Source organism: Erithacus rubecula (genome assembly GCF_903797595.1).
Source record: "Erithacus rubecula genome assembly, chromosome: 19".
Taxonomy (NCBI): Eukaryota; Metazoa; Chordata; class Aves; order Passeriformes; family Muscicapidae; genus Erithacus; species Erithacus rubecula.
This window is the reverse complement of record NC_136671.1, coordinates 8,100,487-8,125,392: the sequence shown is the minus strand read 5'-3', so window position 1 is coordinate 8,125,392 and position 24,906 is coordinate 8,100,487. Positions and strand designations below refer to the sequence as shown.

At 42.3% G+C, this 24,906-nt stretch overlaps 1 protein-coding gene across 17 annotated transcripts in view; it reads left to right on the top strand.

The window, feature by feature from the left end:
* The window catches only part of EP400 (E1A binding protein p400), a 56,941-nt gene that overhangs the window by 9,036 nt on the left and 22,999 nt on the right, over nucleotides 1–24,906 (top strand). For 12 of the 17 annotated variants that reach the window (XM_079322436.1, XM_079322434.1, XM_079322433.1 and 9 more), the window contains 23 exons: nucleotides 170–860; nucleotides 2,946–4,298; nucleotides 10,076–10,166; nucleotides 10,586–10,693; nucleotides 11,405–11,805; nucleotides 12,025–12,345; nucleotides 12,482–12,667; nucleotides 14,018–14,158; nucleotides 14,266–14,344; nucleotides 14,620–14,666; nucleotides 15,696–15,753; nucleotides 16,417–16,506; nucleotides 17,670–17,777; nucleotides 18,368–18,561; nucleotides 18,751–18,928; nucleotides 19,351–19,487; nucleotides 19,636–19,805; nucleotides 20,224–20,398; nucleotides 20,793–20,929; nucleotides 21,530–21,716; nucleotides 22,649–22,815; nucleotides 23,638–23,792; nucleotides 24,314–24,562. In XM_079322436.1, coding sequence (XP_079178562.1) covers nucleotides 2,976–4,298; nucleotides 10,076–10,166; nucleotides 10,586–10,693; nucleotides 11,405–11,805; nucleotides 12,025–12,345; nucleotides 12,482–12,667; nucleotides 14,018–14,158; nucleotides 14,266–14,344; nucleotides 14,620–14,666; nucleotides 15,696–15,753; nucleotides 16,417–16,506; nucleotides 17,670–17,777; nucleotides 18,368–18,561; nucleotides 18,751–18,928; nucleotides 19,351–19,487; nucleotides 19,636–19,805; nucleotides 20,224–20,398; nucleotides 20,793–20,929; nucleotides 21,530–21,716; nucleotides 22,649–22,815; nucleotides 23,638–23,792; nucleotides 24,314–24,562 — 4,702 coding nt within the window. In that variant the 5' untranslated portion in view covers nucleotides 170–860; nucleotides 2,946–2,975. The remainder of the gene's footprint in view (nucleotides 1–169; nucleotides 861–2,945; nucleotides 4,299–10,075; nucleotides 10,167–10,585; nucleotides 10,694–11,404; nucleotides 11,806–12,024; nucleotides 12,346–12,481; nucleotides 12,668–14,017; nucleotides 14,159–14,265; nucleotides 14,345–14,619; nucleotides 14,667–15,695; nucleotides 15,754–16,416; nucleotides 16,507–17,669; nucleotides 17,778–18,367; nucleotides 18,562–18,750; nucleotides 18,929–19,350; nucleotides 19,488–19,635; nucleotides 19,806–20,223; nucleotides 20,399–20,792; nucleotides 20,930–21,529; nucleotides 21,717–22,648; nucleotides 22,816–23,637; nucleotides 23,793–24,313; nucleotides 24,563–24,906) is intronic. The other 5 variants (XM_079322432.1, XM_079322423.1, XM_079322438.1 and 2 more) reach the window with 5 other exon arrangements.

Here is a 24,906-nt window from a genome sequence, read left to right as displayed (position 1 = left end):
GATGACAATAACTACTAGAAAAGGAAGTTCTTCAAATAGATTTCTGTAAGTTTACTTCTACTGTCACTAATTTTTCTCAGATTTTACAGTAAATCACTGGTGGCCCGACTGGTGACTTTGTTTTCTCTTAAGCACGAATATATTTCCCTATAAAAGGCTCTACCTTAAGGTAGTGTTTACTGTCCAAGAATGAAATCTGTGCTCGGGCTGATGTAAAGAAAAGCCTGAAGTGTTTCGGTATCGGTTCGATGCACCAGAAGTCCTTCCTCGTGTCCCGGTGGAACCTCCTGAGCATCCCTGTGTGCCCGTTGTGTCTCGTGCTGTTACCCCGTCCGTGCTGCGCCTCTCTGCAGACACTGACACACAGCGATGGGGTTCCCTCTCAGCCGCCTCTTCGGAGGCTGAACAGCGCGGGTTGCTCAGCCTTTCCCCGTCAGGGCGATGCTCCAGCCCCTCACCACCTTTGTTTCCCCGGCTGGCCCCGCGCCAGGCGCTGCCAGTCTCTCCTGCCCTGAGGAGTACAAGCCCCGCGAGCTGCAAGTGTGGATTTTCACAGCGTGTCTTCAGAGAAGCGGCAGCCCTTCTCTCTGCGCGGACAGAAACTACCCTTTGCTCGGTCCTTACCCTCCCCAGCCTCTGCTACAATAAACACCATTATTCTGTCCTGTCGCCGAGCCCGTTCCTATCGCGACAGGCCCGCGGGCCGCCCGGGCTGTGCGCGCAGGCGCGGCGCAGGCGCAGCGCGGCGCGCGGGTGGCGGCGCAGGCGCGGCGGGACGCGGTTTGTCTCCTGCCGGCGCTGGTAGCGGCGCCCCCGCCCGCGCTTCCTGCCCGCAGCGAATGGAACCCGCGGCGCCCGCGGTAAGTGCGGCCCGCGGGGCCCGCCCGGGCCCGGCTGCGCGCCCCGCTCCGCCCCGAACGGCCCCCGGCAGCCCCGCCGCCGCACCGGGGGAGGCCGCGGAGGAACGGGCCCGCCCGGCGCGGGGCGGGGGACGCGGGGCGGGCAGGGCCGGGCCGGGCCGGGGGAGCGCGGCCGCGGCGGGGGGAGCCCCGGGCGGGGAGTCCCCGCGGAGCGGCGGCGGCGGGGCCGGGCTTCGTCCCCTGCTCGCCGGCCCCACCGCGCTGCTGCACACAAAAGGCGAGCCCTGCTTCGGGACCTCCCTTATCGGCCTGTAATTAATTAAGTGTTTTCACTAGGGCCGTAAGTGTTAGTGAGGTGCGGGTAATTAAAATAATAAGACCTTTTGCTGGTGCTATCGTTTGAATCTTAATTATTTGGTATCGGCGCTGTGAAATAACCACAATACCTGGAAGAATTGCAGTATTGTTAAATCTTTTGGAAAAGGGCCTGTAAGGAGTGTAGTTTTTTTCTCTCCTTCCCGCTCTGCTGAGGGAGCTCGCTCAGGTTTGAGCTTTGGAGAGTGGGAGAGGCGAGACCCGCGGGGATGAGCCCCGGTGCGGACAGTGGAGATCCGCCGGGATGAGCCCCGGTGCGGACAGCCGAGACCCGCCGGGATGAGCCCCGGTGCGGACAGTGGAGATCCGCCGGGATGAGCCCCGGTGCGGACAGTGGAGATCCGCCGGGATGAGCCCCGGTGCAGACAGCCGAGACCCGCGGGGATGAGCCCCGGTGCGGACAGTGGAGATCCGCCGGGATGAGCCCCGGTGCGGACAGCCGAGACCCGCCGGGATGAGCCCCGGTGCGGGAGAGGCGGAACCCGCCCGGAGCAGCCGCTGTGCCGGCTGCGCGCCCCGGTATCCCCGGTATCACCGGCACGGGAGGTCCCGGGCTCTCGGCCCCCTGTCACTGCTGGCACGTGTGTGACAGCGCTGCTTTGCTGCACCTTCCCGGACAGCCGCCTCTTTCCCGGGGCAAGGAAGGGAATATCTCCATGCCCAGGGCTTGGGCGGATCGCTGCAGGTAGCGCAGGACAGGGAAGCAGAGAAGGGCTGTGATGTGCTGCTCCCTGCCTGGGCAGCGGAGGAACGGGAGAGCCGGCAGCTCCCGCCGCTTCCCAGCAGAGCTGCCGTGCCGGTGTGCTGCTGCCTGTTGCCACTTGGATCAACTTGGAGTTAGGAACACCAAAGAGCGGCAGCATGTTTGTGTACGTTTGGCATGAAATGCTGAAAATGAAAGTGCTGCTTTTCAAAGAGGAGAGAGATTTTGAAAGGAAAAAACCCCAAAACATCATGTTTCATTTTTTCTTGCTGCTATTTCCGTGTGACTCCCAGCCCTGAAACTACCTGTTAGCGCATGTAGTTGGAATTTTTGTCTGTGATTGAAATAGAAAACCAGAACGTTTTTGGGTAGCTTGACTCAATAAACTACCTTTTAATGAAATGAAGATTTAGTTAATTTTCATCTCCTTAAGTGTTCTGAAGAAAAGAAAGGGCAAAGTTAAGCATCAAGTATGGTAATTTTTCATACACTTAGATGACTTGGCCTTCAGTAGGTGGAACAATAAAGTTGAACAGTCTGTCACTTTTCTTATTTTTACTTGCTGTTGAAACAATGGATTATACTTTTTAGCAATTATGTTTACAATAGCTTTGTTTTAAGAGTTAAAAGCACTGACAGATTGGTAATAATGAGCACAAAAATGAGTAAATGTCTTTGATGCTGGAGAACATTGTTTCTTTAAGTTCCACAGCAGGGGAAAAATCTGTTAGTTCTTTTTTTTTTTTATTTGAAGTCATTCTACCTAGCTAAGGGGAACACAGCATTGCAGGACTATTCAGCAGCAGTATTAGCTGGAGAAATTTATGTGGGATTTAAGAGAGATTTGGTGCTGAGGGTTTTGGATAATTCGAAACATTTTAAGTAACTGCAAAACCAGGATAACAGAGTTCTTACTGTAAGGTAATCTTTGTAGTTGTAGCTAAATAGTTTCAGTTGCAGAAGCGTTTTTATCTTCCCTGAATGTCTGTTTTTGTGTATTTCTTTAGAGCATACTGTAAACCCTTAGATCAGTGAGGATGCACCATGGCAATGGTCCTCAGAATGCCCAGCGCCAGCTCCAGAGATCCAGGTCCTTCACGGGCAGCGAGGGAGAAGAACAGCAGGCGAATTTGCCCCAGTCCCCCGCAGCCTCTTTCGCGCCTTCGGCGAGTCCCTCGGCGCCGCAGTCGCCCAGTTACCAAATCCAGCAGTTTATCATGAGCAGGAGCCCGGTGGCCGGGCAGAACGTGAACATCACCCTGCAGAACGTGGGCCCGGTGGCCTCGGGGAACCAGCAGATCACGCTCACCCCGCTGCCGCTTCCCAACCCGACGTCCCCGAGCTTCCAGTTCAGCCCCCAGCAGCGGCGCTTTGAGCATGGCTCCCCCTCGTACATCCAGGTCACGTCCCCGCTGCCTCAGCAGGTGCAGTCCCAGAGCCCCACCCAGCCCAACCCTGTGCCGGTGCAGGCGCTGCCCAGCGTCCGGGCGGGCACTCCCGGGCCGGGGCTGGGCATGTGCAGCCAGAGCCCCACGCGGGGGTTCGTGGATGCCAGCGTGCTGGTGAGGCAGATCAGCCTGAGCCCTTCCAACGGCGGGCACTTCGTGTACCAGGAAGGGCCGGGGATCGCCCAGATCGCCCCGGGAGCGGCCGCGCAGGTGCAGCTCCCGTCGGCCGGCGCGCCCGGCGCGGTGAGGGAGCGCAGGCTCTCGCAGCCGCACTCGCAGTCGGGCGGCACCATCCACCACCTCGGGCCTCAGAGCCCCGTGGCCAGCGGGGCCAACATGCAATCTCTGACGAGCCCGGGCCACATCACAACGACCAGCTTGCCACCCCAAATCAGCAATATTATCCAGGGGCAGCTTATGCAGCAGCAGCAGCAAGTGCTTCAAGGGCAGCAGCTGAGTAGACCCATTGGATTTGACAGGACTTCTGGTGGGTTGATAGCAGGAGTTGGAGGACCGAGTGCGTTTGGAATGACATCACCTCCTCCTCCCACAAGTCCTTCACGGGCCACTGTGCCACAGGGGCTGTCGAGTCTTCCTCTCACTCCTACGGCTAACACAGCAGTGAAAAAACAACCCAAAAAGTTGGAGGAGATTCCTCCTGCCAACCAAGAAACTGCTCAAATGAGAAAACTATGTTTGGATCATCACCACAAGCAGATGGAAATTCTTCGGGAAACTTTTAAGGAATGTTTGATTGAACTGTTTTTCCTGCAACATCTTCAAGGAAATATGATGGACTTTTTAGCTTTTAAGAAGAAACATTGTGTTCCTCTGCAAGCGTACCTGAGGCAAAATGACTTGGATCTGGAGGAAGAAGAAGAGGAAGAGCAATCTGAGGTCATCAATGATGAGGTAAGAAACTTTATTGGAATAAAATCATTAGATGAAGTTGTAGCACTGGGATTGTGAAGTATTGAAGAATGGGACAGGATGTGAAAAATCATTTTTGCTTGATGAAGTATGGCAGTTTTTCATAAAATAGTTGGCCTGAGAGAATGCAGTTCTGCTGGGTAGTGTGATTCGATAGGTCAGTTTGAGTGTGCTGTTAGATTTATGGATTTAAAATAAAGTAATAGAGAGGGAGCTTTAACTGTCCTAGTTGCACACAAGTAAAGATGGGAGAAGTGTGGTGATAGTTTTGAGCTCTCAGAATGGTTATGATTAGGACTCATAGTCTGAATTTCACTTAACTTGACTTGGACAAACAAAAAATGAATGAGCAAAAGCTATAGAAGAGGTTAACCTGACTCATGTGACTTCTAATCGTAGATGTAACTGAAGTTCAATGTTGCTGCAGCCAACAAAAAACCTGAATTAATCTAATTAGTGAGAGAGAACATGTGGAAGGGTCCACAGTCATGTATTCCATCATTCAGGGTGCCCTGGAGCTCTGTGTGTGAGTTGCTGATTAAAGGATTAACAACCAGCACTTACAGACTGGACATTGACAAGCTCACTTTGTTACTTATGCAAAGGTTTAAGTTACTAACTAGCTTGAATTCACTGTTTATTAATGGCCAAGAACTTGTAAGAAGCTTGCCACAAACAGGTGCTGTGCAGCTTTTCCTGCACATTTGTACCCATCTCTGGGTGCTGGAGCACTGGTCTGCTGCAGAGCCTGCCCACAAGCCAACATGGCAAGTGGTTGCAGCAGGGTAGATAGAACTGATGCCCCTGCACCACCTGGCACTCATAAATACCTTCTAAAATTTGTAAAAATATCTAAGGGTATATAGGTGCCAGTTGTAGAGAAGCCAATATTATGTAAAGAACCTCAGGTTGCTTTAAATACCCTTGGGAAATGAGTGCCTTCACTGAAATTTGATGACTCTTAGGTATGAATCATTAGCAGTCATACCTTCAGCTGGAATTTGTGGGAAATTTTAATAGAATAATGGCTGAAGTTTAATATATTCATTGCTTTGTTGTCTGAATTTCTTGATTAGGAAAATACATTTCTGCTTGTGACAGAAACAATCATTATTTTATATAGTAACATAAAAACTAGCCTGTTACTGTAATTTATTGACAATGGATATTCAGTATTTTTTTTTTCACCTGGTTTGTGTTTTGTCAAATTGTTTAGGTGTTCTTGTTGGGTTTCGTGTTTGTCAGCTGAAATAACCAGGTATTTTTAACTACCATCTGCACACTTTGAGGGATCTTTAGTGGGTGTAAATGGTACAGGTTCCTTGAAGTCAGTGGTGCTGCTGCACTTTAAGTGAGTTCAGGCTCTACCCCTCGGTGTTTCGGGTTGAGAATTTGCTCTACTTCGCTGCCTTCTCGTGGTGGATCCTCTTTTGTTTGTGGAAGCTGCTTGTCCCTGTAACTGCTGGAGAATTTTGCAAAGTGCAACAGCAAAAGTCTTTATGTGTTTTTTTTAAGTGATGAATCCTTCTGAAAGATTAGACATCTTTTGAGTATGTTCTTTGTATTTTGTTGTCGTCTTCTGTTTTATTTCCCCCTTCCCCTCTTTATCACTTTCTGCTAAAGCAACACGCTTCATGCCTTGCCTGGAAGGTTGATTTCTGGGAATTCAAGGGGAGAGTGAATGGTGGCTGTGCTCATTGCTTAAATAAATGTTGAAGCTCTCTTTTGTTCAAACTGTCTGTCACGCTAATTTGTTGTCCGTTAGCAGCAGCAATCATTCAATTTCAAACACACTTTTATGTTAATTGGATTTAAGAAAACGTTTCCAGTGGCAAGAAGTCACAATAAACAGTCAAGGCTGTGCTCTGTTCTGCTATTAAAAGAAGACAGAACTCTAAAAATGGGCTGTGCTCAAAACAAGCTGTACTGATGGTGATTTAGTTTTTATCCCCTCTTCATTGAGGTGCCATCAGTACCAAAGGAGTGTGTTGAACAGTTAAAAAAAGAGAAAAACTTCTAAAAAGAAAATGATTCTCCCTTCTTTTTTTTTTTTTTTTCCCAAAATATTTCTCTCAGGTAAAGGTTGTGACAGGAAAGGATGGGCAGACTGGTACTCCTGTCGCTATAGCAACCCAGCTTCCTCCAAATGTTTCTGCTGCTTTTTCATCCCAGCAGCAACCATTTCAGGTACTTTTCAATGGTTCTAAAATGTAGTTTCATCCCAGATTTTTTTTCTTCATTCAGATTTGATATTTCTTAGATGAATTAGAATTTTCCCAAGAGCCCATCCCTTATCATCTAAACAAAACCAAAAAACCTTTGCAGTCTTCAAATGCATCAGTATAACTGAAGCCTTGAGGAAGTTAAAGCTTTGTCTCCAGGTTGCTGGCTTATTGCATTAACTTTCAGCTTGAATGTTTTTCACTTTGGTTTGTTTGTCTTTTGTATCCCTAATGCATTTGGTTCATTTGTGCATTCTGCGTAGTGATAATATGGATTCTTTGTCTGTGGCATTGTAATTGTGGATTTCTTCTAAAATTCTTCTTTTTTTTTTTCTTCCTCTTATGTATTAAAGGTTTTGAGTGTGGCTACAGAAGGTTTTGGATTTGCCTTCCCTGAAATGTGTTAAACAACAATACTAATCCTCTGACATTATTTGTTTTAAATAATTAACTGCTTTCCATTAGCTCTGCCATAAATGTTGGGAAGAAGAAACAGAAGTGCTTATTTTCATTATAGAAGTCCTTTTTGACCATTTTTTTCTTTTTTCATGAGGAGTGCTGGAGAAAGCCAAGAAATAAACGTGATAATCAGTTAAAATTTTTGTGGATCAGTGTTGATGCAACTTTTCAGTTCAGCGTGGTTTTATGCAGCTGCCTCCAACTCTGTTACCCAGACATCACCACATGCATACCCTGAGAAGTAATATACCCTAATTCCATCAGCTACTAAAATATTTACCTTTTAGCTCAATGATATGCTTAGCAGGTATTGTAGGGTGGATTATCCTGCTGTACCACAGCAGCTGTACAGGTTGTGCTGCCTTTATCTAGGCTTTGGAAATGGAAAGTGAAATGAAATACAAGATGAGTTGTGTTCCTGTGAGTAACAATTGGGATGTTCCCTGTGGTATTGTACAAAAGAGTTGTGCAGCAAAGGGGATTGCACTGAGAACTCTTCCTTGGGGCCAGTACTGATATGCCTTGGAAGTCTCCTTGGGTACTCAGGCTTCATTTAAGCTGTTTAAAATGCCTAATATTATATCAGGTTATTTATTGTAGTGATTAGGGTTACCACCAAGCTGTAGCTGTAGCAGTGATGACATTTTGAAGGTGTTGTACCATGTCAGACCAGTTTCAGGGAAACTGGTTCATGCTAAAAATGAACATTCTGTGTGGTACTGACCTTTCAGCACAAACTGCTAACAGAAAATGACATTTCTTTCCATCAGTCTTGCTCTTTCCAACTGTTTATGAAGAAATAATGTGTCCCAATCAGCATCACCATTCAAATCCCAGTGCAGAAGTGCAATGCTCTCAGTGATTATTGTGTGTGCTGCATAATCATGGCCTCGGGACAGCTGATTTATTTTAATTAAAGTTGGGACAGTTTTAGTCTAATATTAGTGGTATGTGACTGCAATTTATATAGACATAACATGTCTGTTCTCTGAAGAGTCTGGCCTAAATTACATGGTGATAATGCAGACAGCTGGGAGGCATATTCTTAAGAAAATGTCAGTCAGAAATCCTAAAGCAGAGATACAGCCTGAAACTGTGAGTGTGCAGTCATCCAGAGGGAGAGAGCAGGTTAAGTAAGTGGCATTTAATGTGGAGTTCAAAGAATATAATTTCTTAAACTGATGTCCTAGTAGCATCTGATGCAAATGGGACATAAACTGAATTTGTTAGTCAATTTAGTAGCATTTACAAAATAAATTCTTGTGGTTTATTTTGAAAATTCTGTAAATGCCCAGGACTGTGATGCTCTGCCAGACACTGCCTGATGGACCTGAAATATGCTGCATGTCTACCTTGTGACAAGACAAATATTTATTTGAAAACTTAATCCCTATTGTGTGTGAAATGGCAGTGAACAATGAATATGAGTCAGAGATACTTAAAACCAGAATTTACATCTTAAGGCTGTAGCTGTATCGCTGGAGTGGCCACAAATACCCTCAGAGCAGCAAAGTGATTAAGTGTAATTAATTCATAGCTATTGATTGAGTCTGAGGGGCATGAGATGTATTCAGCACAAAAAGGAGCATTTGAAACTCAGTCATTGTAGGTGATGTTGACTGTGATTATTAATAGTATGAAGTGAAGCAGTGAAGATGCAGGATGTCACTGCTGTGATTTCTTTCAGTATAGACTGGTGTTTATCTCTGTGGGTTTAAATTTAAAAAGGTAAAATTTCACTTAAAATCAGAGAATAAAATACCTATGAATAAAGTAAATCCTTACTATACCTCATCATGTTTAAGGCTCTCACCATTAGAAAAATACACTTTGAAAACTAGAGTGCTAGATTAATTCATTTCCCAGGATGAAGAGACTGTCATACATAAAGTCTATGCTTATATATTCTGATGTAATCTCTTGAGACTTTTTGGGATAACCCATATTTTTCTCATATTAAGTTTATTAGTAGAACATTTGGTACAGCATGGTCAAATATTTAGGAGAATTTAAAAATTAGTTGGGAACTCACTGAAAGGAATTGAAGTTGCACAGACACTGATGGACATGAATAAATACTTGCCAGTGCTTGCCAGTATGCTGAGGGCCCAAAGAGCATGAAAATTGTCTTACACACAAATTAGTTTGCTTCAGTAATCCTCTACATGAGCCTGTCTTTTGTGCTTGATGCTGAAAGGATTCTCTGGGATGGGTTCTTGCCATCATTACCAGTATTAAATGTAGTGATTTAAAAATAAAAGTTTGAATGCACTGTTTAATCTCAGTGAAGCTAAATTCCAGCTTGCTAAATTAGAGCTCAGTGATTCCCTTTGCATCTCAATATCAATAGTGCTCTTCCAGGCTTGTTAATTCACAGTTTGTGTGCTGTTTATCCTCAGACAAAATGGATGGTAATTTCTGGTGAGCTCTGATGTCACCTTAGCCTTATGGCAATATTGTTTTTCACAACTGAGTTTATTCATGGGTCTCATTTTGCCAGCTGTGCAAATAAGTACAAGTCCAGCATCTGGAAAACTGGAACTGGAACTTGTGTACCTTGGCTGAGGTTCTTTATTCCATCTTCCTAGCTTTTTCCTGAAATATTTCAGTGGTAACTCTCACAAAGCTCTATGCTGAGAGTGAGGGTGCTGGAGACTCAAATAAACTTAAGCTGTTTTCAGGATGAGGATGAATTTATGTGTTACTGATGTTCCACATGGATGTAATAAACTAATGAAAATTTCCATTAATTGAAAAAAAAGTAATAAAAATTACTGGGCAAATTTATTTTTTACATAACCCATTTTCCTGAGTTTTTTATCACTTAATAAAATATAGGTGTGCATTATTTATAACCAACTTCATCACTGTAAAATTTAAACTCAATGAAGAGTGTCTGTGCATTGTGGACAGCTAGAACTTCATAGCAGATACTGAATGAGTCTTGTTTCCTTTGCTGTGCAGCTGTTCTGAAGGACTTGTTCTGTGCTGGCCTCCTTAGACCCATTTGTGAATTCTCTCCTGGTGTCAGACCATCTGCAGATTGAACTTCTGTGATTTGTTTTCTTTTCCCTGTAGCAAACGCATACAGGGACTCCAGCGACGGCCACTGTGAGCACCATAGAGATTGAAGCTTTTAAGAGACAGCAGCAGGCCCTTGCACCAGCAGGTATGTTCCACAGGCACAGTTCCACTTCCATCCTCTTTTTTTTTTCCAAGCAGTGATTGGAGCCCACTGTTCTGTAACTCTTGGAATACATTTTTGCCTCACCTTGGGAATCGCCAGATCCTTAGGGCTATCTGCTGTGACTGGTGCTGTGGGAGGAGTGCACTCCACTCCCAGTAGATAGGCCTGGATTTGGCAGGCATGGAGACATGGTTAGGTTGATAGTTCTAGCTGGCAAGATTGGAGATGGCCAACTTGAAGTCAGAGGGACTCTGCCCCTGGAGCATGTTCTTCATCAACACTACACATGTTCAGTAGTTGTAGCTTTCAGAGCTGATGTTGGACTCATGTGTAGTAGTGTGCTTTGTAAAATGGAACCCATTCCACTGTACCATGCCATAAATGGAATTTGAATATCACAGATTCGTCTAAGAGACCACGAATTGAAGTGGGCCGCCATGGGATGGTTTTTCAGCACCCGGGTGTGGCTTCAGGAGTTCCTCTTCAACAGCTAATGCCAACGGCACAAGGTACTGTGTCACCACATGCCAGCTGCACATTAATTTCACAAGGAGATGTTGGTGATGGAACTAGAAACTTGTGCTTCCGGCCTGCCAAGATCCTAGTCCCACCACACACTTCTCCATGGAAATTAATACTTGGTATGCAATGCCTGGTTTGTTTAAGGAGCTGAGTGACGGGCTCCAAAGGTGCATGTGGGCATGGAAATACGTCACAGGTGCTGATGCAAAATGGCCAATCTGAGAATTCTGGAACTGAACCAATGATTTATGGAAAGGAAACCGCCTAATTGGAACATCATGACAAATTTTTATTCATTAGTCACGCCAAGCTTTAGAATATGTGTTAGTGTGAATGTGTTCTTAGAAAGAATTGAGTAGTATTTAGACTTTATGCTAGTTTTTTGGGTTGAATTCCATTAGCTCACCAGTCCTTTTTTATTTTTTTTTTTGAATATACAAAATCTAGAAGACCTATAATGACATCCTCTTTTTTTAGTTGCTGTGCTCCAAATTTTCGTTACAGTCCTGTGCATGAAGTACTTTGTTGTTTATTGTAATGGTGATTTATTTTGTGATTGTGATGTGGTCTTTTCAAGTGATGGTGTCTTGTGGCAAAGTAAGTAACAGAACCGCTCTATTCGCAGTGGATTTTCCTCCTTAAATCAGCAGGAGCATGGGATGTTTTGATCTCACCTTGCCTGTCTGCTCTCCCTGCAGGTGGGATGCCCCCCACTCCGCAGACGGTGCAGCTGACGGGGCAGAAGCAGAGCCAGCAGCAGTACGACCCCTCCAAGGGCCCTCCGGTGCAGAACGCGGCCAGCCTGCACACGCCGCCGCCGCAGCTGCCGGCGCGCCTGCAGCCCGCCAGCGTCCCCATGGCCTCGCTGCCCGCCCCCCTGCAGCTCCCCCAGCAGCAGCAGCAGCAGCAGCAGCAGCCCCAGCTGGTGGAGCCTCCGGCCCAGCCGCAGATCCAGGTGAAGATCCAGCCCCAGAGCGTGCCCCTGGCGGCCGCTGCGCTCCCAGCGCCGCTGCAGCAGCAGCAGGTGCCACCCGCCATCCACGTGCAAGGACAGGCGCCCGGCCAGGTGTCCCAGCCACAGGCTGCAGTGCAGCAGCAGGTACGGGAGCCGTATGGGGTGGGCATGTCTGGTTTCCATGGCCAGTGAAACCTAAGAATGCTTCTTCATCTTTTACTGCTGCTGGACACTTACATCCTTTCCTTGTGAAAATGCAGGTGTACATTTGTTATTAAATAAAAGTCTCCATTATGTTCTGCTATAAGTGTAACTAAGTATTGAATCCTCAGTTCATCAGTAACCAGTGTGTTTCTTGGGCAGACTGTGACTCTGACACGACCATCTGCAGATCCTGCTCAGAGTTCTCAGCGTCTTGCAGCAAATCCACTGCCACCTACCTCATCCATCGCTCCAGCAGCAATCCCAGGCACAACACCACCTTCTCCATTCCCAGTGCAAACAAACAGGACCTCTCCAGCAACCAACAAGTCCCTGTCTCCTATTGCATCCAAGCCTCCTGGCTTAGCAGTAGCAACAGCAGCAGCAGCAGCAGCACCACCAAAAACACAAAGTCCAGCTCAGAATGCAGCAGTGTTGCCACAGGAAAACTCTCAAGACAAGCTGGCTGAGCAAGTCAAGCTGGTAAGATATTTTCTGCCTGTATACCTTTTCCTGTCAATTATTTTAATAAAGTGAAAGCAATTACTATTTTTCTCTGATTCTAAGACTTCAGGTGCATTCTGCAGCTTCATTGTAAGTCTCTGTACTTCTTTTTAAGGAAAATCAAATCCATCAGCGGATAGCAGAACTGAGAAAGGAAGGTTTATGGTCCCCCAGGCGACTGCCTAAACTCCAAGAGGCTCCAAGACCAAAATCCCACTGGGATTATTTGCTGGAAGAAATGCAGTGGATGGCAACTGATTTTGCCCAGGAAAGAAAGTGGAAGATGGCAACTGCTAAGAAGGTACCCAAAAAACATTTTATAACTCAGAGCAATAAAGGTTGATACCACTCAGTTTGGTAGCAGAGCTGTTGAAATACCTTTTGCTACAGGTAGAAGTAAAGGAAAGATGAGGCACTAATTTTTACCTCAAATGAGAAGTTATATTGTCAGTTTTCAATATGGCACCTGAGACAGGCTGGGTAATTATACAGATTGTACAAGTAACAGTTTGTGGATTGTATTCCTCTGGAAATCAAATACTTTGTTTAGGAACCCACTCAATAGATTGACTGGATTATATTTAAATAAAAAATAGAGTTGTCACGCCTGTCTCACAAATGACTTATTTCCTGCCAATAAAGAATAAGTAGGGAATTCTGTAAATAACTTCCATTGGATGTGCTTGTCTGTTTAGTTCTTTTTTCTTAATCTCACAGAAAAATAAGAGTAAAGAGTAGTGGAAACATGATAGAGAACTGTTTCCATAGGGGAAGAGAGCAGCACAGCAGGAATACAGTAGTGGAATGAAAATTTATATGGTGTGAGATAAAATATATAAAATCTGTTAATTTACAGTAAGCAAGGGTTTTCTGTGGATACCAGCAATATTGCCTCTTTTTTTTGATACATTTATGACCAATTTAGAGAATGAAGAGAGCAACTGATGGTCATTAGTTTAAATTGTCATGTTGTTTTATACTGCATATTCTGAAATGATGAAAACTCAGAAGCAAAGTATTGAAATAAGTGTATTGTTTTATACAATAAATACTTGCATTTTGAATATAATTTAAATCTGAATTTCCATTTGTGGCCAATGGTAGGTTTTTAAGAATAGGAGACACAGGAAGGGCAAATGTGAAATGATCTTTCCCCTGGCACTTTGCTTCAAACTTCTGGAAGTCAATGTTTTAGGGACCTCCTGAGCTAAAGGTTGCAATCAAGTCAGTCTTAACAACCATTGACTGGTCTTTCACTCATGTATGTACACTCTTTTTGAACTCATTTTAGCTTTGATCTCTGACATTTTGTGGTGTGATTTCTGTGACTTCATATGTGCTGTCTGAAAAAAAAAAAGTTTCTCTTGTGTGTTTGCTTCTCATTTCAGTGGAATTTTTTTCTAATTTTTGTATTCAGAGAGTGAATTAGGAGTTTCCTGCTTGATTGCTTAGTTATAGTTGTATTTTTTTTTTTTCTTTGAGTTTCCTGTCTGTTGCTTTACTGGCATGGTAAGAATTAGAAACATTGGAGGTAAGTGCTGTGTGTGTAAAGCTATGGTCAACATCTGGCTGCTGATAACCACTGTAATCTTAAGAAATGCAATGATATGTATTTTGAAGTAACCTGATTCAGTATTTCATGGTATTTTAGATGGTGAGAACTGTGGCTCGTTACCATGAAGAAAAGAAACTGAATGAAGAGAGAGCTAAAAGGGAGGAACAGAACAAACTGAGGAGGATTGCAGCATCCATTGCTAGAGAAATAGAGTATTTCTGGTCTAACATTGAGCAGGTGAAGTACCCACTCACTAGGACTTGTGCAATTTGTGATGGTTTTTTCATCTTCAGTAGTTTATTTGTAAAATAAAAGTGCTTTATTAGAATTGCTTTGCATTTCAGGTTGTTGAAATTAAACTGCAAATTGAATTTCAAGAGAAAAGGAAAAAAGCTTTGAATTTAAAGAGATTTTCAAGGAAAGGTAATTGTATTCCATTTAATAAGAAATATAGTCTGAATTCTGATTATATTTTTTTATATTATTTCACTCAGTGCAGGTTAATCTCTTTGATGGTAAAATTGTGAGTTGCTAGTAATAGGTTGTGAATAGATCTGAATCATGGATTATGAGTTTTTATGTTTTTGTGCTAGATTCTGTGTTTCTTATGTTTTGCTTTGAATACATTTAAAATTCCATGTAAGAAGTGTAAAGTTGCTAAGTGATGAATACATACAGCAAGTGTAATAATTTTTCAGGTAAGGATACAAGAGAAGACCTTTATTTGGAAAAAGAAAGTGAAATGGTAAGTCTTTCTGTTTATTGAAAAAGCTGTCAAATTAATTTAAATGTGACTACATATGTGAAAAATGTTGGTAAAGGTGGATTTTTTTTTTTTTAATACATGGTGATGGTAAGATTTCACTGATAGTTACTGACAAATGAACATTCAGTCACAAGCACAAGTATATTTTTTTTTTCTGGTTAAGAAGGGAAGTGGATTATGGTTGGTACCTGTCTTTAGTGGCTGTGAATCATTCATTCTGAGACTGAATACCAAAAAATTACAAATTAATTGCCAGACTTGGGCAGGAGTTTTATCTACAGCAGCCAGGGGTTGACTTTGTGGGGCATGAAATGTGTTTTCAGGTGTTCAGCAGAGATTTATGTGCTGAGAGATGAAGGTGTACATTACAGAATGGATCAAACTGAGTGAAACTTGGATATCTTTTTCCCTGGATGAAATGTGGGCTAAGGACTTCTTGGCTGTGCCTGCACAATTGGAAAAAAATGGACAAGGGATCTGAGGCCCTGAGCCATCTGTCTGGCACAGCTGATGCCTGTGTGCTGAAATACTCCCCCTCCACCAAGCAGAATGCCTGCATCTGAATTTCCTGCTAGGAACAAGCCTTAGCATGTGTTATCAGCCAAACTGTGGCCCAGCACTGGCTGTGAGAGTTAATTGGCACAGGCTAAACAATTCTACAGAGTGCACTGGAGAGCTGAGACAATTGTAGGTCTGTGCCATATCCCTTTTCTATTGACTAGTGAAAGAGTTTAGTCCTTGAGCCAACCTGGGTAAAAGTTTTATACCACAGCTGGACCTGAATAATATGACCCACGAGCAGTGGAAGTGCTGACTGCACATTCCCATCAATTCAGAAGCAGAGTTCCTGTTTTTGCATGACCAGGAAATGCTGATAGGTGTTAAGTGTCCATCAGCAAATGCTTTTGGGACTGCAAGGCATGTTTTGCTGTCTTTAAAAAACAAACAAAGCCTCCTGCTTATCTTTTGTTTTCTATGATTTTAAATATTACAATTATTTAATGCTAGGGGGGTTCATCATCTGGAAGGAAAAGAAAGGCAAGCACATCTTTGACTGATGAGGAAGGTAAGTCACTTCTCAAAATAATGCATCCATAGCCTAGTACATAAGTTTAATATTAAACCCACAGGGTTTCAGTCTGTTACTGTGTGGGTGCAGTGCTCTTCATGAACCAAATACCAACCTTCACCTATTTCATAGAGACTTTAGATAGTCAATTAAATAGTAAATTATCCCTAAAAGAGTTCCAGTGAAATTTAAAAATAACATTTTTCTTGAAATTATACTTGCTACCATTATTGGTGGATTTTAATTTTTTCTGTCCTTATTACTTAGTTTGCCAGGCCTTACTAATAGTCTTGAAGTTCTTTGAGGATTTTAGACTGAAATATCCATCTGCTTTGCATCCTTTCTTGTGGTGACCACTGTCGTGTTCCTGACAAAGGAACTCTCCTGTTTAAATCTACAGAACAATCTGTGGTGAATATTGTCAATCAACACTTAACTGCCTTCTGTCCTGAGGCAGAAGTGCTTCTCTCCTGTTCATTTATGTTTTAAATACTTCATATAGTTGCTCTCAAATTATCTTGTTTTCATACATATTTAATTATTTTTAAATTCTGCAGACTTAAAAAATTCTGTGCTCATTCACTGCAAGGGTATAGAATTACAAGCCTCCTGAATTATTGTATGATTTTAATTCAAGATTTGCATTTGTTTTTCTTCTAGTTGAAGATGAAGAAGAAACAATTGAAGAACAAGAAGCTAAAGAAGGAAACATAAACCATCAGACTGAATTGTCTAATCTAGCCAAAGAAGGTAGGCATGTGGCTTGATTCTTTGGGCTGGGCTCTGAAACAACAGCTGGAAACACACAGCACTTGGTATGTTTATAAAGAGGATTAGAGGTGGAAAATTGAGTGCATTCAGATATCCAGTCCTGTGTAGTCTATCTTTAGTTTTTCCTGTTTGGAAAGCTGCAGCAGTTTATGGGATGATGATGGACATCTGCACTTTATAAAGCAATCCTAGTTACCACATAAGGTGGCTTGAGAAAAAGTAATTCTCTAGTGAAGCACAGCATCAAAACCTTACACCAAGATTCTCAGCCTACATCCTAGGAGTGAATGGTAAACACTTCAAACCAGGATGTATCAGATTGGACATTTTATCATCAACTGACTTGAGTATCTCAGAAGGGTTTTGTGACTGACTTGGTAGGTCTGAAAGGGCACTTAAGTGATGATCTTGACTGGGGGTTATGAATATTTGAAGATAAGAGGCTTTTAGGGATGGTGCTCTGGCTAGCAGCTCTCTCTCATTAGCAATGTAATTGCTATGCTGAGCTTGATGTATGCAAAGTACCCCATAGAGATGTGTCACTTAGCCAGTAAAAGCAGATTTTTAGAGGCAGGCTGCCCATTAGGCTGAGTGTGCCTGGAGATGAACCTGCAGCTTCCAAATCTGTTTGTTTGGTCTGTTTGGCAGCTTAGTGGCTGCAGTGAACTGGCCAGTTGGAGAGATTATAACCCTTGGCCAGTCAGCCAAGTTCCTCATGAGAATGTTTGCTGATTGATTGGCCACTGCCAGCATGTGCATTCATGTACTTTAACAGCTCAGACATGGGATCCTGGAGTTACAACTCAGTTTTGAAACTTTTGAAGTCTTGCAGTGTCTTCCATCCACTCAGCTGGATTTGGTGCCCCTATCTTCCCAACTAGGGGTTTACTGAGAGTTGAGGGGTGTGTTTGTAAAAAGCAAGGTATGAGAGCAGACTGTTTGGGGTAATGCCAAATATTCTCTGTAATCAAGGTTATTAAATAAATGCTTCCATCATTCACTCAATAATGACCTCTGAAGTTAACTTGTGATTAGAGAACTGGCTTTATGCAATTGTGAAGAATGTGATGGGATTATAATTACTAGTATCTATTGTTCCAAGTTTTGGAATTTTTAAACTTCCATCCTTTAATGACCTTCAGCTGAATTGCCTCTGGAAGATCTGGTAAAGATGTATGAAGGTGCCTTTGCAGAAAATTTTCACTGGCCCCAGCCGAAGCATGACAGTGAAGAGGAGAGCAGTGAGGAAGGTAAATTACTCTATGTTTAGAAGGAGTTGTGCTGATTTACAAGGTGAAATAAGTTGCTTGACTCTTCAGGACTCTGTGAAAAGACATTTTGTGCTAGGGGAAAATATAAATTGAATTAATCACATTTAAAATTTCACAGTTTGTGAAGAGAGGGCAGTGTTTGCCTGTCTTAAAGTGAGATTTTCAAGAAGGATACAAAGGCTTCTCTACACTGAATTAAACAGCACACTTCATAGGTAGCTATGATTGCACCTCTGTCCTATGCTCACATGGTGATATAACTACTTGAAGATAGAACTATAGAACTATACTTGAAGATAGGTTTTAGCTAGAATGAGAGGACCTCCCTAGAAGCTGTGAAAAGCTAGTGGTCATGTTGGCCTAGCTACTGTGAATGTCCACAACATGTACATGAACCTGAGCTTAGACTATTTGCATTTTACCTGAACTAGCTGGAAAATATAGAATTGCTTTGAAAAGTCAGCTGCCTTTTTTGGACCAATGTCTGAATCCTGGTTATCTCAGTTCCTTTGTATAACTGCCACTGAAATTTATTTTAGATACCATTGTAATTTTTTTCTCTCACCTAGAAATGGAAGACCACATGTCTGACAGGGAAAGTCCCCAGAAGGAAGTTGTTCTCATAGACTCTCTTCTCACCATTGACCAGTATAAGGGTGTGGACAGATCGAGTCCTCCCAAGAAGCACATGAGAGACATAGCAGAAGTTGCTGCTGCAGCAGAGATGTTGTTACCTAAAGGCAGCTCCAGGATAACAACAGCAGTAAGAATCTCTATTTTCTGCTACTCTCTGTGCTGATTTTTACATAAAGAATGTTTTCTTCATTATTTTGTAGCTTTTAGCAAGAAATTGCATTTTTTTTTTTTCCGAGTTACCTATGGAATGTTTATGCTTTATGCCATGCTCTGGGAATTTAACTCAGGGAAAAATACCAAATTTTTCACATTGCAGGTAAAATACAACACTCCATCACTGTTGTATGGGTCTCTCAGAGAATATCAGAAGATTGGGCTGGATTGGCTGGCAAAGCTGTACAGGAAGAATCTCAATGGCATCCTGGCAGATGAGGCAGGGCTTGGAAAAACAGTGCAAATTATTGCCTTTTTTGCCCATTTGGCTTGTAATGAAGGTAAGTTCATTTGGCTAACTGTTTTAAACAGGTACTAGGCCAGCATTACCTTTGTGAAATGTAGCCTAGGGTAATTTTTTTTCCCTACTGAACCCCATACCAGGCTGTTGTTCATGATAGGAGTAAGATTGTATCAGAATAACTTTCTGATATTTTGTGACAAGGGTGCTAGTGCTATCTAGTCAAGTATGTGATCAACCTGTTACCCTCTACAGATTATTGTGAATACTTCTAAATTCATACTAGTACAGAAAAGCCTTACAAATTATTTAATGACCTGTCATTAAAATACCTCTGTTATTGAATCTTACCTTTAATGATTAAATTAATGCAATGCATTTAAAAAATCAAGGGAGAATATAAGCCAAATATATTTAAGGAGTCTGTTTCCAATGTTAACTGCTGTGTTTTCCCTCCTGTAGGGAACTGGGGCCCTCACCTTGTTGTTGTCCGGAGCTGTAACATATTGAAATGGGAGCTGGAATTGAAACGCTGGTGCCCGGGGTTGAAAATACTTCTCTACTTTGGGAGCCAAAGAGAACTTAGGGCAAAAAGACAGGTGCTGTATTTTGCAGCTCTTACACTCTTGCCTGAGTGATTTAGCCTGTATATATTTGTCTTTTATTAATGAGGAAATAGCTGGTTGTAAGATATTTGAGAACTCTGCCTTAACTTTTCCATCTCATCCTTTCTTTCCTTTTCCATAGGAGTGGACAGAACCCAACAGCTTCAATGTGTGCATCACTTCCTACAAGCAGCTGTTCAAAGGCCACACAGCATTCATGAAAATGAGATGGAAATATTTAATAGTAGATGAGATGCAGCAAATAAAGAATATGACTGAGAAACACTGGGAGGCACTTTTCAGTCTCCGCAGGTACAGAGCAGAGAATTGATTTCGTGCTGGCAGTGGGCTTTTCTCTTTTCATGGCACTCAGTTCTCTTCTTAACAGAAAACTGATTTAAAAAAGCCCTCTTGACTTGATCTGCCCAAATTCCTGAGCAATGTGCACCTATAGAGAAGTGCTTTTATTTGAAACAATCAGGATTCAGAGAAATGTGTGAGATGTTTTTGTTTCCACTGTCATATCACTATAATTCTTTTTTGCTGATACTCTGTGCTCATAAACAGATTCCCTTGTATGTTTTGATACTGTGCAATGAAGAAGCTGTTTGGTGGTATATTCAAGATAATTTATCTTGGGTTTAATTTTATTATATCTACATAATTCTGTGTATCTGACAAACATAAAGGCACAGTAATCAATCAATTAAAAATCTTCTTCTGTTCACAGCCAGCATCGTTTACTTCTGCTAGACACTCCTTTGCATAACACATTGATGGAGCTGTGGACCATGGTACATTTTTTGATTCCGGGAATTTCCAGACCTTACCTGGATTTTCCAGTAAAAGCACCTAATGAGGAGAACCAGGATTATTGCCATAAACTGGTCATCAGGTTGCACAGAGTATGTTGTCATTTTTTTCTCGTGTACTATTACAGTAGTACTGTTGAGGAGAGGGGAAATAAAAATATTGGTTCAGATCAGAATTTGTGTCCTTTCTTAACACTTTGTTCAGTTTAGACAGAAAAATCTTGCTGAAGGCAGAGGGTTCTGTTACCAGAAGAGTGTGAAGATTTCTTTTAAAAATTATACAAGGCTCAGATTTTGAAGTATGACATGCAGAAATTAAAGAGCAAATTAATGTCTATACAACTGTGTGCATAGCAGAATGATTATATATAGCATATGCAGTTTATCACATCAAATCTGTTAGGTGTGAATAAGTTTAGCTTCCTGTTGTAAACTGTTCGAAGTGAGATTTTTTTTTTTTTCTCCTCCCAAATCTGAAACGTTTCAGATGATTCAGCCGTTTATTTTGCGGAGATCAAAGAGGGATGTTGAAAAGCAGCTCACAAAGAAATACGAGCACGTGCTCAAGTGCCGTCTGTCTAATCGACAAAAAGCCATGTATGAGGATGTCATTCTACAACCAGGGTAAGGGCTTGCAACAGTAAATATCAAATGCTGTCAATTTTAGTGCTTAAGCAAGGAAAGAAATGATTGTTATGATGGGAAGTGTTTCAGTGATTCTCTGAAATTTTCCATTATGACCCGTGAATAAAATGTGATTGCATTATAGACTAGAATTATTTATTGTGAAAAACATGCTTTTACCTCTGGAGCCTATGGAACTGAGTTATGATGGTCAGGTCTTTTGCTGCATTGTTTTAACTTTTGTCTCTGATGAGTGGTTCTTCATTTTTTTTAAAGCTCAGAATTTTTCCTCACCACCCTCCTGCCAGTGGTAATTGATAGTTGCAGAGGTGAAACAGAAACAAAGCAGGGAGAGGATGAGGAGCTGGGTAGGTTGTATTTGATTGTAAGGCAGCACTGTGTCTTTTAAGTTTCACTTTTCCAAATTTACTTTTGGTACAATGCTGCTTAAAGTACTGCAGAAGACCTTGGTGAAATCCAAACTTGTTCTAAGACTTTTGCATAACATACTGCATTGCTCATTCTCACCTTGCTGATTTAGGGACATCTCCATAAAAGCTGCACATTAATCAATGTCTTTCTGTATAATTTGTTTGGTAGAACCCAGGAAGCCCTCAAAAGTGGGCATTTTATCAGTGTCCTGCACGTCCTGATGCAGCTGCAGAGGATTTGTAACCACCCTGATCTGATAAACCCACGGCTTTCAAGCTCCTCTTATGTAGCAGAAACACTGGAATACAGAACAGCCTCTCTGGTGCTGCGAGCTCTGGAAAGGGATATTTGGAAGGTCAGTAGAAAAGTTTAGGGATTTTTTTCTTCTCTTACTGCCCTGATGGAATTTCAGTACTTTCTATTGTTTTCTTATATGTGATAAGTCTACCTGAAGTTTATAAATTGAAAGAATTCACTCTTCCATAACTGTGGCTACCCAGGTGTGTTCTTGCTGTAGCTCTTTCTTTTCTCGTAGTGGCTTGAACTTTTCAAATGGTTTGTAAACAGTAATTTTTCATGAGCTACTTGGTCAAAGAGAAATTACTTTTGTTTTCATAATGCTCATGTTTGCAGGAATTTTCTAACACTAAAGTCATTCTGGGTAGCACTGTGCTTATTTATATCATTCTACAGTTTTCTTCTTGTTTTCACTAGCTGAAGGAAAGCCAGACTTACTCTTTTTCACATAACAGTAAACATTCTGTTACAATGACTAAATTAGTACCCTTCTGTCAATCCATTTGAATTACCACTGTTATTGTTAAACAAGTGATCCCACTCCTTGTCATGATAAAAATTATAAAAGGAGTATGAGTAATGGAGCAGCTGATATTTTTTGTTTAACTTTATTTCCATCCTTCATATTTTTCTATTCCTAAATTATAGTTTGGCATTTATGCTTGATAGTTAACCTTCAAAGTGTTCTATTTAATTCTTTGGAAACTGTGATATATGGAAAATTGTTATGTGTTTTGCTTTAATTTCCATAACTGGCTAAAGATTTCAGTTGTTTTTCTTCTAATGCTTAAAATGGAACTGTCAGTTTAAGATTTATTTCCAAGGTTTCTAGACAGTTTTGGCTAATAATTAATAGTTTATTTTTTAAACTTACACCTTTTATTTCAAGTTAAAAAGGAAATATATAGAAATTTAATTCAACATTGAACATAAAGAGGACATAATTGTTTGGGTCATCACATAAAACAAACAATTTTCTTAAATCCCTAGGAATCAGACCTGTCTCTTTTTGATCTCATTGGAATGGAAGACAAAATGACTCATTATGAAGCACAAATGTTGCCAAAACAGAAGGTTACTAGAAAGTTGATTGAAGAAATCTACAGCTCCCCTCCACCACCAGCGAGGCCCAACCCAGTGAAGCTCAAACCAAGCAGGTGTGTACATCTGCACTCCTTCTAAGCACAATTACAGCAGGAAAAGGTGGTTCTGCTGCAATCTTTACTGAGTTCTCTCTGCATCTCTGCTAATGGGATTCACACAAAATCTCAGGCTTACCTTTGCATTTAATTGTTCTCTTGCTTTTGTGTTTACCTATGAAAATAATTCTCTGAGGCATGCATTTCCATTTGAAGTTTGTTGATGGATTTCCTGTAGTCCTTACTTCAGCAGCAGATGAGCTTTGTTCTTGAACCTTGCTTATGGAAATTAAGTGTTGTTTTGCAGAATTAGCTTGAGGATAATTCAAGACTAAGTTGGGCCTGCAGTGTCAGCTGTACTCTCACTGTTGTGGAAGAGACATAGGTTTTATAACAGTACATTTTTGAAAAGTATTTTTCTTCTAGTGAAATAGTGTTCTCAAAGTAATGTAGAACTGTTTTTCTAAAGCAAGAGAGCTGCCTGTCAGCTACCTGCTGACCTGCAGCATGTTCATATCTCTCTGGAGATTATATGGGAGCCATTTTTTTCAGGTATCTTCAGATATATCTTTTCCCACATACTGACCTAGCCTCTTTAAGATGTTTGTTCTAATTCTGAAGCATCCTGCATTAAACTGGGTGTATAATAATGAAATTTTTCTTTGTTGGATTTAGCAAAATCACTTTCTACAGTGTTTACTCAGGAAGCTTGTGAGGTGATGACTCTTGCCAGCTTCAGCCATCTCCAGGAAGTTGATATGTTCCTTGGGGGACAGAATTTGTTTCTAAAGGCCAAACTATGATCTTCCTATAGACTTTGCCTTTTGCTGCTCTTGCCAGGTTGTTCCAGCCCGTTCAGTATGGTCAGAAGCCTGAGGGCAGGACTGTGGTTTTCCCGAGCACTCAAGTGCAGCGCACGGTGACCACGGCGACGGTGACTCAGCAGGGACAAGTTCGAGGCAGGTCCCCCATAGCTACGGTGTCTTCAAATCAAGGTAAGGGACTCAGTGCCACCCTGGTCACCTGCACCTCAGCTTAGACAGATACAAGTTAGTCTGTTTAATAGAACTCCTTTTCCCTCTAGCTTATTGGTCTAGAATACTAATGGCTTAAAAGTACCAACAGACTAATTGCCAGTAAAATTCCCCACTAGTTTCTCCAGTATGATCTGCCAGTATAATGCCAAACTAAGCTTTGTGTAACCTGTTAGCATATGGAGTAAATATGCCACAGTTGGTATTTAAACCCCGAAGACGTGTAATGTTCTGTCAAAGATGGGAATGTACAGTGCTTCTCTGTATTTATTTAGCCTTTAAACAATGCTTTCCAAGTAGATAATGTTGTAAAAATAGGATGGAGTAAGAGGTGTGGCTAGAAATCCCAGTCTGTAAGGACAAAGCCGTTCTTGTAGCCGTTTGATTATCCTGTTGGAAGGTTTCTTTTTAATGCAGGTTGTTTAAAAAGAGCGGAGTTAAAACCTCTAACAGCTTGCACAAACAACCCTTATTGATTGCAGCTGCAGCAGCACAGTTTCAGACAACTCAGGCTTCCACCAGTGCTCCAAGACACCAGCCCGCAGCGACCTTCACCACAGCAACTAGCGCAGCCAACCCTGTGAAACCGCGGGGCCAGACCTCTGCGCCGGCCCCGCAGCCGGGCCAGCCCCAGCCACAGCCACAGCCACAGCCCCCCCCGCACACCATCCAACAGAGTGTGCTGCCTCAGAGGCTCGTACTGACCTCTCAGGCCCAGGCACGGTTGCCTAGTAAGTGGCCTCCCCTTTCAAGGTTTCTCCCACCTTTGTACTACAATGAGGTTAAGTTACTAGGCACCCTAAAAAATGTGTACAGAATCGTTGTTTTTTTTTCACTCTTCTGATTAGCCTTGCTCAGTACGTTGCTTTATGACCAAGGAAAATCGAAAATTGGATAAGAAACAATAGAATTGCTGTGGACATACATTAGCGGTGTCAACTTAATCTCCTATTTCTGCATGTTTCTTCTGCTGGCAAGACTTCCTTCAGACCAAATGTTTTAGCTCTCTCCTAATTATTCCTTTCATGTTAAACACTAATCCATCTGCTAAAGGCCTCTCTGGCAGAGAGGAGCG